Here is a 16,491-nt window from a genome sequence, read left to right as displayed (position 1 = left end):
GTTTCGATGCTTTTTCATAGACGATGATGTCATTGACATCAATATCTTCCAATTCCAGTCATAAAATAATCATAATTTCTGATATTGTCGAGGAATGAACCTCCTTTGGTTTTCTTCCACACTACAAGCTACTGCAGCAATCTTCTCAGTTGTTCTTGAGCGACGCATACAGTTTCGATTCTTCACATCACTAACACCTAACACCTCAAATTTTTTTTAAGCGGGTTCACTATTGCCGACCGAAAAAGTGCTTCACGACTACCCAAAAGTGCTTTAATTTTGCGAACTGTCACTTCAAAATTGACATAATTCTTGTTAAAATAAATTTTAATAATTTAGTTTCATTATTGAACCATATTTCGTATCTTTTTAGTATTGCTGTAGTTTTCACTTGTAAAATGTCAAAATAGCTGCCCATAGTTAGCGAGCTATTCGAAATGAAACCTCTTATTGGAAAACTCTTTACATGTATGTCTATCATATAATAGATAATTCATCGAAGAAATGAAATATACGCTTTATTTATTTTTTTAGAAAAAAAGGGAATCTACTATCGCAAAAAGGCATTGAGTTGTGGTAAATGAAAAAAGACGACCGGATGCAAAACACAGGAAAACGGCCCTTCTTTGATATAAGTTTCATTTATTCTTTGGGCAGGTTGGGCTAACTCAGTGCCAAAAATTATTCCTTCAAACGGGCCCTCCATATGATCAATTATCGCTACTACTAATCGATATCTCTGAATTTCTTCTAGGTCAGAATGATAACAATGAAAGATTGAATTGAGTAACATTAAACAGAAAAATGACGAGAAGTCCTAACAAAGTTCACATTGAATCAATATTTCATGATGAAGTTTTTCCATGAAGTTCATTCGAATCTCTATATCCACTCGCAACCGAATCCACCTGATGTTGGCGTAACATTATAAACCAGGTGAGATTCACTATCAATAACAAAATGTGACAGTGGGATAATTATTATAATAGCAGTGATATTAATGATGCGCCACCGGAAACCTTCATAAATTTATTATCGCCCTTGTGTGCAGAATAATCGGATAATGGATTGATCCAACAGATTGATCCCATTTATGGTAGATTACAAAGTTTCTTCTGAATTCGTTTGTAATCAATATCACAAACCCCGAAATAAACACAGGATAACAAAAGTGTGTTTTGGACGTTCAAATTGATAAATATCTCTTCTGATGAATCAATACATATAATTGAATTTATGGTGATAAATATTTGAGCAGCTTGGGAAGTTATGAGTGTTGACATTTGTTAAATAACATTGATTATGTTTGTGATCGCTTGTATCTTATTTTATTGCTTGTTTTATTGATGAAAGAGTTCAGAATATTGACTCAACAGAAAATTGAATAGGTAATTATGTAGAACGGGAATGGGATCAGAACGATCGTCTGAGGTGCAAATGATTATAAGTCACCATATTCAAAATTTCCACTCGCATTTCAGATCATGCCAAACATATACAGGGGGTTTATCTCAGACGAGCCACTCCGTATATTTCTTACCCCATAGTGATTGGAAAAATTTCCCGAAACACGTCAAATGATTTTATTTGGGCGACATCTTCTGACGTATATGTGAGGCTTGAACAAGCAACCACCTAAAAGGGAGCACTTCAAACATTGAATGGGGAAAATGCAAAATTTATTCATTGCATTTGAAAGGTCTTGGATACCTCTTTACAACGGTGTATGAAAAATGTAATTTTGGTGAATCCTTCTTTCCAAAAATCATTTTTTTAGCTCAATTGAGCAGTCACCTTGGATATTTTGGTCCATTTTTATTAAGTTTTTCATCTACTTCGAACATTAGATTGAAGTATTAATGAATAGTATATTGTGCAACAAGTGGGGAAAGTGAGAAGTGAGCAAAGGACTTTCTCCACATGTTGCACACTATATATATATAATTAAGCAATGGACTTGATTAAAATCAAAATGGCTTTCTTCGAAAGTATGTGCTAATTTATTGCGTTTTCATAGTAACGACTCAAAAGCCCAATTTCATTGGTCTACCAAGTGAGGTAAGGGCAAAGTGCCGTGAGAAATAATATTTCTCACAGTATGAGCAATACATATTTTTGAAATGAGTAAGCTATGAAGAATACGCTACTTTTCATAGCAGTTCTAGAAAAAAATAGTTTTCTGTACCTCTAATATACTCACACATAGGAATGCTTCAGGGAAATTAATCTGGCTATAATGAAAGCAAAGAAGAATTTTCCCAAAAAAATGTTAAAGCAGTTAAAGCAGCATTGTAGTACACGTATCACACTAGAAGGTTAGGACCAGGACTTATTGAGTCAAGTGAGAGCTATTTCCAGACCTATTGACAAACAATTAGAATCTCATACACCCTCCACATTAGCATATATACCTCAGCACTTTATTGGTTCACTTTGCTCATTCCGGCATTTCTGTTTTCATATATGATTCATCTAACCGTATTTCCCACGAGTGAGGAACTGTGTTATATTATGACAAATATGTAAACAAGGCAGCTGGAGGCATTTTCAGTAACAATGTAGCCGTAGTAGCACACCAACAATCTTGTATTTAATCAAGTCGAACGAAGGCAGCATACATAATTACATATATATTCGTCCTGAAGTGCATGTGAACTATAATATCGCTTTAATGGAAACCAAACAATGAAAAACTTTTGGACTATCCCGCAAATTGATGCATTAAGAACTCTCCATACGAAAGCGATAATATTCAGTGAACACTTAGGTGAAGGAGTATTTTCTGACGAAAATAGATTATCGATCGAAAAAGTAGCTCCCAGGCAAATAATGCAGTAATTTGAAACTTTCTAAAGTTCAATTGTTGGAGGTCTTCATGAGGTTTTCAAAAATTGAATCAAGGAAATTAGGGAAGCACTCACGGAATTCGGGAGATTTTGAGCGCTTGTTGATGGACCCGCCAATTTTGTAGACCACTTTATTGTATATGTATAGGTAAATGTGGTCTGATGCATCTGGCGAGAGAATGACTAGCGATCAAAAGTTCCAGACTTCAAGTCATAGCTTTTTTCTTTTTTTGGATATTCTGTTTAAATTTTCACCATTTTTCTTTTCTGACATTCCCTATGAATTTTCTATGGTACCCTCTAGTTACACAATCCGCATAAAATTTTGAACGAAGATTGAAATGATTCTAGATTTCGATCACATTGAGATTTTACGTGTAAACGCAAAATTTCAATAGTCGATCGAATTGGCAGTCACAGAAATATTTTCTATTATTATTTTTTTTTTATGTTTATGTTGATGTGTTGGTTTGCTATTTTATATAAACACCCAAAATTTCAACTCATGTGGTTCGGTGGTCTCGGATATATCGCCTTATTTTTTCTAATGTACTCCTCAAATTTTAAAGAAAAAGCTTGAGGAATTTTATCCTATATACAGGGTCTTACATAGCTGCCGAACTAGAGATCTCAGTAATATCGTTCGAAACCAGGCTTCTTGTACTTTCTTTCTGCATCTTAGGGAATTATTTTGTAATATACAGGGTGTTCATTCTAGAAGACGGTTGAGGACTGTCCGGAGTTACTGTTGCCTCATCTTTTTGCCGTTCTCTCTGGATAAGATCTTTACCGTTGGAAAATCATCAAAGGTAACACCACGAGTGCTTCAAATTTGATCGTTAATTTTTTATTCTCCACGAAAACTCTTCATTTGGCAGAAATATGGAACACTGGTCCTGGCGGACTCGTAATTTTATCTGAATTCGATTTTTTGAGAGTTTTTGCCTCAAATGAACAAGTTTTTGAGTGATGAAAAACAAATAATGGCCGGAAAAGAACGAGTTGTATTTGGGAAGGTTATTTTTTTTTCAATAAGTTGAAAAGGTTCTCTTAGGTGATGGTACTGAATCTCTATTTATTTTTCAATTATCCTCGAAACACTTTAAAATGTCAAAAAAGTCTGAAAAAATTTAAAAGTTTCAATGTGAACAAGGTATATCGATGTGGAAGCAGTGTTACCAGTTTAATCACGAATGATTTGCTATAATGATAGGTACTATGCCATTAGTTGAAACTAAGATGTCTAAAACACTGGTGTACTCACTTAACTTAACTCATTAACTTAAATTGGCGACTTTTGAAGGAACCAGCCTTCTTGGATTTTTAATGGTATTGGTCCTTTTCCCCTTGATTTTCGTATAATTTTCTATGACGCTCACGTCGTCTTCTTGTCAATGTTGAGGTAAAACCAACAGTAATAACAATAAAACGGACTTTTGACAGAGCAAATGAAAATTTTAAAATGATTGTTCAAGTCTTATATACCAATAGCGCCACCTTAAGGAAAAAAGGGTCCCATGCCAAGCCAGGATTATTTTGAACAAAATCAAATCTGTGAATACACCAGTATTTTAGACATCCTTGTTGAAACCATCAAAATGTCAGATTTTGAGATTTGAAAAAAATAATCTCTAATATTTTGCGTCATGATAAAGATATTCAAGGCCATTGAAAATATATGGGGAAATTCATTCAAAAAATCACCGATTATGTAAATATATTATAAATGACTATTACAAAGTTACCTAAAATTTTCGGAACATAGGACTAACAGACAAAATTTCCAGTACTAACTGGTCTAAACCTCCGTTGAATTCTTGCACCGGCGAAATGATTGATTACATACCTAATATCCTTCAGTTCAAAACGAAACTGAATTTTAAAATGAAATAATCTATCAAAAAAAAATTGTGCTCGCCACTTCAGTTGCATATGTTGGAATGAGGTAGAATAATGAATTGTTTCGCTTTTGACGACAGCCCATCTCGAACGTTTTATAACCGGAATTTAGCGTACGAGTATTAAAACGGACGGTAGTAAATATTTTACGAGAAATAATTTCTACGAACGACTTCACCTAACTGGCCCGCTGGTCGGAACGTTTCGAATATATTTCAATTTTGTCCACATCCTCTCCTGATCGACAGTGACCGTCATTAAGCGATTCAATTTGGATTTTATTCAGCGTTTATGTTGCGGAACCTTATCATAAAATGACGGTATTATTTTCGGGTACATGGTGGGGCATCTGTGTTTGCATGGACATTCTTGATTTTAAACGATTATATCTACATTGTCACTCATTTCATCAGCTGAAATTATCAGTTATAACATCAGAAGAGCATAGACAATATTCGATTACACAACGAGTCACGAGACGTAGTTCGCGAAACATCACGAGAGCGCAGCTCGAGTGGTGTTTCGCGAATTACGTCGAATGAAGAGGTTCATATAATCTTAATATATTGTTCGTGCTCGAGTGGTATTCCTTACTATTATATAACGATTAATATTTCCAATTTCTAGAAATATAACCAAAGCGATGCATTTTGAAAAATCCACTGGCATTTCACTGAGCTTGAATTTTATTTATTTTTTGGCGAACGTCCAAAAACTTTTCTATTCAATTCATACCTTAGAGATCACACGGAATGCAGTTTTGAAAATTCTTCTCAGTAAACTGTTGATATTCTTCTTGAAAGTAAAGAAGATTTTCTGGACCCTAGGCCACGGTTACTCTACTAGAGGTAACACTAGTAAGAATTTGGTAGTTTCATAAGAATATAAATTATAGATTTCTGATTTTCTTGCTGCCAAAAATGTATAATCATCTACCCATCAAACAGAGAGACTCTAAGAATAACAAGAAACTATACAAAAAACAACCAAGAACATTCATTCTTGATAATCCATCAATTTTTGAGAAACTATTTGAATTTTCAGTACAACTTTCATCTCATTCAGTTTCTCCATGTATCCTGTACTCAATAGTTCTCCGTTCTGTTCAGTTTTCTTTTTTATTTTTGTAGGGGTGTGTAGCTGAATATCAAAATTTGTGTCGTGAATTCCGCACACAAATTTTATTTAGGCAAAATTTCCTGATTATTGTAAGATTGCATCGAAAATGATGATGAATAAATTGTTATGGAAGTGATCACAATATGGCAGAAGGCAGGAGGCGAATCATTCAAACGATTATACCAAGTGATCAAGGGTATATTCATTTATCAATACGCCGTAACTATGACAAATTCATGGATTTTATTGGTTCATCAAAACATGAGTTATAAAATCATTCATTATCATTCACTGCGATAGCCTCATAGAGGTTTGTGCAGAACTAATCATAATTTTGTGCTAAAAGTTTGCATACTGGGCCCTGGGGTTTGAGACAATTATCTTTCTCCCTAAAATATTTTCAGATCTCTATAATTTCCGCTTATACCGGAAACAGTCTGCTGCTTTCTTATTTTCCATGGCACACCCAGTATATTATTATTGCATCATTAAATAGCTTATTGAATGACAATTTGAGCAACATGCCATAACTTGGGTTAAAATACAACGGTTCATGAATTCTTATGAAATAAATGGACTCGACAAAGACTTACATTTTTTCGAATATTTCTGCAGAAGAATACATTGTTTTGATTTCCAAGCCTGCCAATACGTAGTATTATAAGACTGTTTGCGATTTGGATCAAAAATGAAAGATCATGCGAAGATTATGAACTTAGACAACTCAAAGTCATCAAATAGTGTGACCAAGTGTTGTTTAATTAGCAAAAGCAAACTTATATTGATATTGGTGTTTCCTATACCTATAAGTTATGGGCCTTGCGTCGGGTACAAATATTATGAGTGTGAAAATTATTGTTATCTCAGCATTTACTTCAATATCATATATCTACATCTGTTCAGTTCGATCGAAATCTTTGCGGATGTAATTTTTGAGAATTCTGATAATTTAGTCAATCATTTTCTATATTACCCCGGAAAAACGAATAAACAAAAGGATTGAAAGGTCCAGATAACGTATAAGCAATTGCAAGAATTCTAAAAAATTAAGTACTTCCTAGTCGCAGTCACGTCTGTGTCAAATGTCAAATATATATTTTGGAGAGGATTTATCTCAAGTAATTCTTATCGAATATCTAAACTAATCTGTAATCTAGCAGAACGACGATTCTCATTGAATTTTGAGTGATAAGCATCATGTTCGAAATGAAATAGAATTACATCATATAGTTATTGTCTAGTAGTCAATCCATAATTACAATAATTAACAACTCGATTAACAATAATTGTCTTAAAAATTCTTCTCAAAACTCAATTCCATACCAAATTCTCCAATATTCTCAAAATTCCTAAAACATATTTCAAAATGAAATGGTAACGACTTTTATTTTCATTTAGAAAATCAGTTCAACATCTTTGATACAACATCCGATTTTCAACATGTCCTGGATTGATATTTTTTTTAGGGTTGGATCGACCCCTTCGATATATGAATTTTACCTTCAGAAGTTTGAAGACTAAATAATTAATTAAAGGTGTTGAATGTTTATTCGAACGAAAAACATATTCATTTCGAGTAGACCGAAAGTGGATGAAGCTTAGTGGTCAATGTCAGAATATTCTGAAATGCATTTTGCGAGCGGAATTTTAAAATTGATGATGAAATATTCATTTCATGCCCAAAATGATTGAATTCATTTCTGATTATTTAACATTATTTAAATTCGATTGGTTACTTCTAGCATTGAGTATTGAAGTACTATCTACTTCAATATTCAGTGCTTCTAGGAAAAATAAAATGAGCAAATCGATACAAGATTTCAATAATTTTGGCATTCAGCATGATGATCTGATCTATTCTAATGGAAATGTTTTTGAAAATCAAGGTTTATCGACTATGATAGGAAATGATAATGATCAAAAAAAATTATTTATTTGATCTGTAACAGATAGATTCCGTCAGTTGAAGTGAAAATGAAGGCACCGTGGAATTGTAAGAATTCTCTTTTATACGCGTCAGTTTTCATTGGTAAGTAGATGAAATTTTGAAACTGATATTCCATGAACTTGGACGTCAAAAAGAGGTAAAATCAATTATTGTTCAATTGTTTAATCATTGAAGCAAAGTGGAACAATTTTCAATTTTAACTATGAAAAAAATTCTGGAAATTATTGTTGATTTTTATTGTCAATAATGAATCTCTAGAATTATTCGACCAAGTCTGAAATTCCCAAAGTTCAGGAATGCATATTATTCAAAAACTGAATATTGATCATGAAAACAATAATATCTAAGCTCAGCTTTATTGGCAGAAAAATGAACGGATGTTTTATTGTTGCTGTTGTATATATAATTGATATTGTGTATATGATGTAATAATGGTCTAAAGGATAAATATATATTATATTATATTATTATTATTGAGCTCTACACATTTTAAAATGTGAACAGTGAAAATTTCAATTCGAATATTCCTTATTTTTAATATTAGTACAAAAAAATGAATTCAACCAAGACAACTTCTATTTTGAATTTACTTGAATAAATGAGTGGCTTTCACTCAAAGGCTAATAAATCATTACTTGAAATTTTAACGGAGCCATCTGAAAAGAATATGGTAGGTACCTATTGAACTTTTTGTTATGAGAAATTATATATCATATATTACTGAAATAAATATTTCTCTAACTCTGTGGTTATTCCGTTCATTCTTCCACATCTTGTTGAACAAAATCGTGCGAGAATATATCAGAAACGCACAGTTTTCATGGTTTTATTTTATTATTCTATGTTGGTACGTCGATTTTTCCGCCACGGCTTTATCTGTCAATTCATCAATTTGCCTTAAAGAAATCAGTTCTGCCAACCAACATTTTTCAATGCAAAAATCACTAAATTATATTCATGGAAATATGAAATATTTCAATGAAAATGCAATGAATTAGAGAAAATAATGTATAATTCTCGTACAGAAGGCTCATTCTACCACTCGTTCATTCCAAAACTCGCCACTTCGTGGCTCGTTTTTGAATTTTGAACTCGTGGAAGAATATCAATGCCTTCTGCACTTGTATTATAAATAACTATTCTTACTCCAACAACTCTAATCATAATCAATAGAAATCAACGTATCTCGTTTGAAAATAACCGTTTATAGGCATATATGTGGTATTCAAGGGTCCAATGATTGAGCTTCATGTCAATTGTTTCTTCAATTTTTTTTTCATATTCTACAGTGTTTCTGAAGACGCGAAATTTTGAAAAAAGCTTGAAATGATCATTCTATATATACATTCAAAATCTCACCCCAAACGGATCTGTATAATCACGAAAACATTGGGTAATTTTTTTCGATATTCTTCTTGAATTCCTTATGAATCTGATCGTCCGATCAATATGAAAATTTGTAGGTACAGGGCTTTAAATTGGCATTCTGAATCGAAATGTAGATAGATAAAGATAAATGTAGGATAATAGTTATTTATACAACAAGTGAGTTAAATGAATGTTTATTCATGAGAAGAAAGTTTAACCCACGAGCCCGTAGGGCGAGTGGTTTAATTTCTTCGAGTGAATAAACATTTTTAACTCACGTGTCGTATACAAAATTTTATCCCATTTTGATGAAATTTCAAATAATGAATACTTTTTAGAGGAAATATTAGGTATAATTCAAATTCATAACGAGATTTCCTTCGATCGATGGTTGCTAGGGCACTATGTAATTAATTGTTTGCAAGTGTCAATGAAAATTATAGAACCGTCAAAGAATTTTTATTTCGAAAAAATGTTGAGCGGTGACGACGAGGTTGTAGTTCCTGAGTGCATTATACAAGAAGCAAATGAGGCAGCAGAAGCAGTAATTCCATTAAAATCAAAAATATTGTACGAAAAGCAATATACGGCATTTTGTGCCTGGAGAAATAATAAAAAAGCCAAAGGTGTCAACGAAAAAATAATTTTGGCGTATATTTCCGAACAATCCAAAAAAGTTAAGTCGTCGTCTTTATGGTCCTACTATTCGCAACTTAAGAAAATGTTGGCTCTGAAAGAAAAAATAGACATCGGCAGATTTCACCAAGTCACCGCCTTTTTGAAGCAACATTCCAGGGGATACGTAGCAAAGAAGTCGAAGGTATTCACAAGAGAGGAGTTTGAATACTTTTTAGATGCCGCACCTGATGAGCAATATTTATTGATAAAGGTAGTTTTTATTATGGGTGTTGCTGGAGGGTGTAGAATCGGCGAGCTGGTGACTATGACCGTAGATGACGTGGAAGATCGGGGCAGCGTATTGGTTATTCAGATTCCAGATACGAAAACTTATAAGAAAAGAGTGTTCACTGTGGTCAATGGTACTAATAAGGTTGCTGCACTCGATATATTCCGCAAGTATAGGAACTTGAGGCCAAGCAAAGTTGATCACAAGCGACTATTTATAAATTATAAAAATGAAAAATGTACCGTCCAGCCTGTAGGTGTGAATACATTTTCGAAAATGCCCATTACCATTGCAAAGTATTTGGGCCTTTCTGATGCTGAACAATATACAGGGCACAGTTTCAGGCGTTCTTCTGCAACCCTACTCGCAAATTCTGGAGCAGATTTGACAGTTTTGAAAAGACATGGTGGATGGCGCTCAAGTTCTGTTGCAGAAGGATATATTGAAGATTCACTACAAAACAAAATAAATATTTCTGAACAAATACTTGGTGGGGTCACAAAAACCGGAGTTCCTGATGCAGAAATGGATATTCCAGCAGGACCTGAGAAGTCCTCAAACACATGTGCTATAACGACGGAGCGTGTTTCCTTTGGAGGAGGTGCAGGTTTCCAGTTCCATTTTCAAAATCTTAATAATTGTAATTTTTACTTTAATGATAGAAATGACTGTTAATGTAGAATTTTTGATAAATTTTAATAAACATACTTTAAAATGAGTTTTACGTGCATTGTGTGTGGAAAGAATAATTTCCAGAAAGTGAGTGGTGAACATTTTATTCCACTAGTGAATTAAAAAAATTTTAATTCACTCAGTGGATAAACGTCAACTTACCCTTGTTACCATGGGTTGAATATTGTCGTCTTTAAACGTCAAAATGGGATAAAGGATCCTATTGGCTATCAGCTCCGTTCAATGGAGGATAAAAAATTTGATCCGGCATTAAATTTTTATGAACGATCCTGCAACTGGGTGTAAATGAACTTTTAAATAATAGAATGGTTTAATTTGGTGTTACAGAGTTATAATCATTATCTTTTTTTCAGTTCAAATTGGATCTTTTATTGACGGATGTTTTATGTCATGGACGTCCCCGATCATAGTGAAACTGAACAAGCTGGACGATAATCCTCTAGGTAGATCCTTAACAGAAACGGAAGAAGGATTCTTGAGCTGCATAGGAGTTATAGGAGTCAGCCTGGGAAGCTATGCAACTGGATACTTATCAGCGAAATACGGCAAGAAAAAGATTTTGCTCATCATGGCATTCCCAGCTATCGCAGGATGTCTCATACTGACATGTCCGCAGAATGTCTGGTGGTTACTCTTCGGTAGAAGTATTTGGGGAATAACAATAGGTGCAAACTTGACAGTTGCCCCGGTGTATGTTGCTGAGCTCTCTGATTCTTCCAATAGAGGGAAACTCTGTAGTCTCAAAGTTCTATTCATGAACGTTGGAATTTTGTTATCTATGGGCGCAGGTCCTTTCACTTCTTTCAGAGTATACCATTGGATTCTAACTTCTTCTTTTGTTCTTCATTTCATTTTATTGTTAATCGTCGTACCGGAAAGTCCTTATTTCTTAGCAGATAAACGTTTGGATGAGGCAGAAAATGTTTTGAAAAAACTACGCCATAAAGATGATGTCAAGGAAGAACTGAATGGCATCCAGCAATACATAGAGGAGAAGGTTGAAGGTAGTCTTTCAGAAATTCTGCGAGACAAAGGGCTCAGGAGAGGATTAATTCTAGGATGCGGGTTGGTTTTCTTTCAACAATTTGCTGGAGTTAGTATAATAATGAGTTATGGTCAGAAAATATTCGAAGATGTCAATGAATTTTTGCCAAGTGCTTGGAGCGCTCTCATCATCGCTGCTATGGAAGCAATCTTTGGTTTCGTAGCACCAATATTCATAGATCGATCTGGAAGAAAAATACTCCTGATAATTTCAGATATCGGAATCATCATTACACTATCCATTTTTGGATTATATTTCTTTTTGAAGAAGCACGAACCGTCTCTAGACTATTTGAACTGGTTACCTCTGACAACTATGATAATCTACAAATTTATGTACACCCTAGGGTCAGCAGCTGTGCCCTGGATTGTGGTTGGAGAAATATTCCCTCAGGAAATGAAAGGTATCGCTGTTGCCACAGTAACTGCTGTAAGTGCATGGACCACCTTCGTACTATGTTTGTCGTACAACTCGGTGAATCATATTATAGGAGTTTATGGAATTTTTTGGAGCTTCTCTGCTATTGGTGTTTCAGCTTTATTGTTCGCGATCTTTTTCCTTTTTGAAACAAAGGGAAAAAGCCTTCAAGAAATCCAAGATATCATCAATAGGTAAAGGATGAGTGAATTCATCAACATTTGATCTGATTTTAGTTTCGAGCTGCTCATATATTATCTTATGTAGGAATTATCAAGATTTTATCTCAATGAGATATGTGATGAGTGTGATCTTTTGTATAACTGCCATGAATTTAATAGTAAATTCAAGAGGTACAGAACTGTAGTTTTTATTTATCTATTTAAGAATATATCGAATTGAATTTTCACAACACTGATTAGTATTCTGAAATATATAATTTTTCAATCAGAAGTCTATATTCAGAGGAACATAATAAATTATCTATATTAGAAAGTTTATAGCTTGATTTTTATATAACTAGATCAGTTATATTAACGATATACTTATAATAATAAAATGGAAGCATTCACTTTTTTCCTCTCATGAATCAGTAATCCATTTTAGCAATGTAGATGAAAAGGACTCAACATACCAGTGTCATGACATTCAGTATTTATTCGAAGGGTATATATTCAAGAAGATACAACTTCTAGAGAATATTTAGAGTGTTCTCTGGAATGTATAATGATTATTACTGGATATTGAAAATATAATTCTGATATTCTATTCCATTACTATGCGGAATTATTCTGTTTATAATTTATAAAATGACAACGTCCAGCAATAATTCAAAAGCGTAAAATGAAATATTGAATACTGAATAAATGATGAATCTCAATCAAGAAAATTCAATTAGAATTCCATATTGTATCATTGAGTTGTTGCAATTGAAATATCTCAATCCTGAATAATTGATCAAAGGGATTATCCCTTCATATGGAAAAAAAAAAATTATAAGTAATAATTTACATCTATTACAAAAAATTCGACATCTGATTTCTATTCTATGAAATGAAATGTCGAAATAATGTTGTTGTACTGAACTACTATTTAGGAAGTTTTTGTGGGAAAAAGAAACGACCATGGTGAATCCATGGTACTGTTCAGGGAGAGTAATGTATAAAGAAATTCTTATATGACAAAAGCAAAATATGAATATATTTACAAGAGACAGTCAGCAATAGCTGTTCAACATGGAAATAATTGAAAAAAAAATATTTTTCAATTGACATATAAATAATAATTTACCCTCTCTATCTCCCTCCTGGACCCGCCACTGGATTATTGATGAAAGCAATATTTTTCTCTGCTACGTCTTGGAGCCAATAGTTTCAAGATGGTTTATTAATTTTTTTCAAATTCGATATAAATTTAAATGAATCATTATAATATACAGGGTGATTCAATAGTGATCGATTGGTCGATAACTCTTGTGAATTTAGGGCCAGGAAAATGATTCAAATTTGAACGGAATCAATAGTACTAAGCGCATAAGCTAAAATTATTTTTGACTCTACAGGCTGGCCCGAAAGTGGTGAAACATGATACTTACCTATTTTTTAAAATGGGAATGCCCATAAACTCTCATACTCATTATCTCCATGGAATACTGATTTTGATATAGCCCACATGTAATCATTTATGTGTGGTACTTTTTGACGTAGGCCACATTTTTCGAAAATTTTTATGGTTAAGTTGATTTGAACTAGAGATCATATCTTGAAAATCGTTCGAGATAGTTATATGACTTTTTTTATTGGATTCTCTGCAAATTCGGACATCACTCTACAGGTGATCCAAAAGATAATGCGAATTTTAGAAGAGGACCTTTAAAATTGTCTATAAGACCATTTATTATTCAAAAGGCATGACCTACATTTTTTTTATCTGTCGGATACCCTACTAGGTAGTTTTCATTTTTTGTTGAGACAGGTTGTGAGTAAAATGAATAAATTTTCTAAAACCATTTCATAAAAAAACAGGGTGGTATCATGTTTCATCACTTTCGGACCAGCCTGTAAAATCAGAAGTAATTGAAGCTTATGCGCTTAGTACCTACCTTCTATTCCGTCAAAATTTAAATCATTCTCCTAGCCCAAAATTTACAAGAGTTATCGGCAGATCGAGTACTATTGACTCACCCTGTATAATTAAAGTTTTTTATCTTCACTCGACAAAGCCTCTGTGTAATTTCTCAGAGACACGGAGCTTATGCGCTGTTGTCAGAACCGTTTGTGTTCGGTATACGCTTTGTTACTAGGTATAACTGTTTGCCACCTCAGACAAAAAACTTTTCATTGTTCACTCTATAGTAAAATGGTGAAATATTTCGTCCTTGACGCAAACACTGAATTTTTTTTCAAAGCAACAAAGGGTTCAAAGAAATTTCATGGACATTTATGAGTTAGGATCTCACTTTACCTAGAGAAAATATTGGAAAAAATAAAACATCTAAAAATTTGAACCGATAAATCACGGTAGGGTTTAATGGCTCCTGTTCCCGAGAGTGAATATGTAGTCAACCATTCAGGAAAGAAATATTGGTTGAATGATTTTAAAATTGTGGCTTTTACTATTTGTTAACTTGATCCGTTTTAGTGTTAAATAATATGTAAAGAAAAAAAAAGAAAAATTAAGATAAATATTCGAGAAGAGAACTTACATTCGAGTGGTTATTTGACATATAGGGTGATTCACCGCGATGACCTATTTGGCGTTTATGGAAAACTAATTATGATTTTCTGCTGAAAATTTGCATGTTGGGGTTTGAGACAATGATCTTCTTCTCTAAAATATTTAAATATTTAAAAATATCTACAACTACCGATAATAAGACTACCGCTTCCTCATTTCACATGGCACACTCAGTATATTATCGTTATAGATGAAAATTTCAGCGATATGCCAATAAAAACTCAACGGTTCATGACTGTGATTCTTATGAAAAAAATGTTGGCGACGAAGACTCACATTTTTTCGAATATTTCTGCAGAAAAAGATTGCTTCAAAGAAAACCTTTTCAATTTTCGATCCATCCCATACGTTGTATTCTATCAGACTGTTTGCGGTTTGGGCCTAAAACGTAAAGGGTGTTCATGAGAAGATCGACTTGGATATCTCAAATATCAAAACTCAAGATTTTCAAATTACAACCTATATTTTTTATTCTTTCAGTCTGTCGATTAGAGTTCGATAACCACAACTTCATAATATTATTATGTAGACTGTAAACTGAAAATTCCATATTTTTCAATGCCATTTCACATGGACATTGAAATCGTTTTTCAATAACTTGAATAGGCAGTGGATTTTTGCTTGATCGAATTTATTATTCAGAGAATGTTGGTAAAACAAAATTGTCTATAGATAATTGGCAGTATTTTTCATGTATAGTAAATATGCTATTGGAAAATAGGGATTTTTTACAATCTTCCATGAAACCAATTTATAATTGAGTATAGAAGTGGAATTTATCTCATCTAATTAAACGATAAATTAATGGTTCAGTTTCATAGATATTATCGTCTGATAACACTCCTTATGAAGATACGTGTTGATACCTATTAATGATTCTTTTCCACAATGCTTTATATTAGGGAATGCTCTCAACATAACAGGTAGATAGGTTTGACGTTATCTACTTCTTGATCTGTCTCTCTTAGAATAGAAAAGGGTGTTAGTTCTAGCGACAATCTGGTGCCACATCGATCTAGTTCATACTGATGGCGATAGGTATTCATTATTCGACCCTTTAGGAAATATCTTAACTTCTTTTCACACCGATTCTGATGCGATTGAACTTTGACAAAAACAATGCAATGAAAGCGATAATTGATGACTATGGAAACAAAAGTCGAAGGTAATGAATTGCAGCATGGGTGTCTAGTCTAGTTACATCGTGAAATAGGTGTCCAGAAATTTTATACGCAAAATTGAACTTATTTCGCAATTTCAATACAGTACAGTATAATAATATTCTAGATGGTTTCTCATTTAGAGAAATTTTTCTTGAATGGAGGGTGCTAGAAAAATTTTAGTTAATTTCTTCAAGATCGAAAATAAGTGTCTTGTTTTTGAGAGTTCGTCTGCGAACAGATCGTATCAATTCAGCACAATCACATTTTCGAATGAGGAGCCGTGGAGGGTTCGACTCACTAATGACATATAATATAAGTCCTCAAATTCGATTCTGTCCGTCCGGCTGACA

General features: G+C 33.3%; 2 protein-coding genes across 2 annotated transcripts in view; one reads left to right on the top strand and one right to left on the bottom strand.

Moving 5' to 3' along the window:
• Nucleotides 1-16,491, bottom strand: part of LOC123673787 — a gene marked incomplete in the record, with an annotated part of 335,142 nt that overhangs the window by 197,818 nt on the left and 120,833 nt on the right.
• On the top strand, nt 7,747-12,596 carry LOC123673791 (facilitated trehalose transporter Tret1-2 homolog). Its single transcript, XM_045608472.1, has 2 exons — nt 7,747-7,893; nt 11,134-12,596. The coding sequence occupies exons 1-2, from the start codon at nt 7,839-7,841 to the stop codon at nt 12,438-12,440; spliced, it is 1,362 nt and encodes a 453-aa protein (XP_045464428.1). The 5' UTR covers nt 7,747-7,838; the 3' UTR covers nt 12,441-12,596.

This window comes from Harmonia axyridis, chromosome 2 (assembly GCF_914767665.1).
Source record: "Harmonia axyridis chromosome 2, icHarAxyr1.1, whole genome shotgun sequence".
NCBI lineage: Eukaryota > Metazoa > Arthropoda > Insecta > Coleoptera > Coccinellidae > Harmonia > Harmonia axyridis.
This window is presented reverse-complemented; position numbering and strand designations above follow the sequence as displayed.

Coding starts and splice junctions, on each gene's coding strand:
- LOC123673791 (XM_045608472.1), top strand. CDS start 7,839: ATGAAGGCACCGTGGAATTGTAAGAATTCTCTTTTATACGCGTCAGTT. Junction 7,894..11,133: donor ATACGCGTCAGTTTTCATTG/GTAAGTAGATGA, acceptor TCTTTTTTTCAG/TTCAAATTGGATCTTTTATT.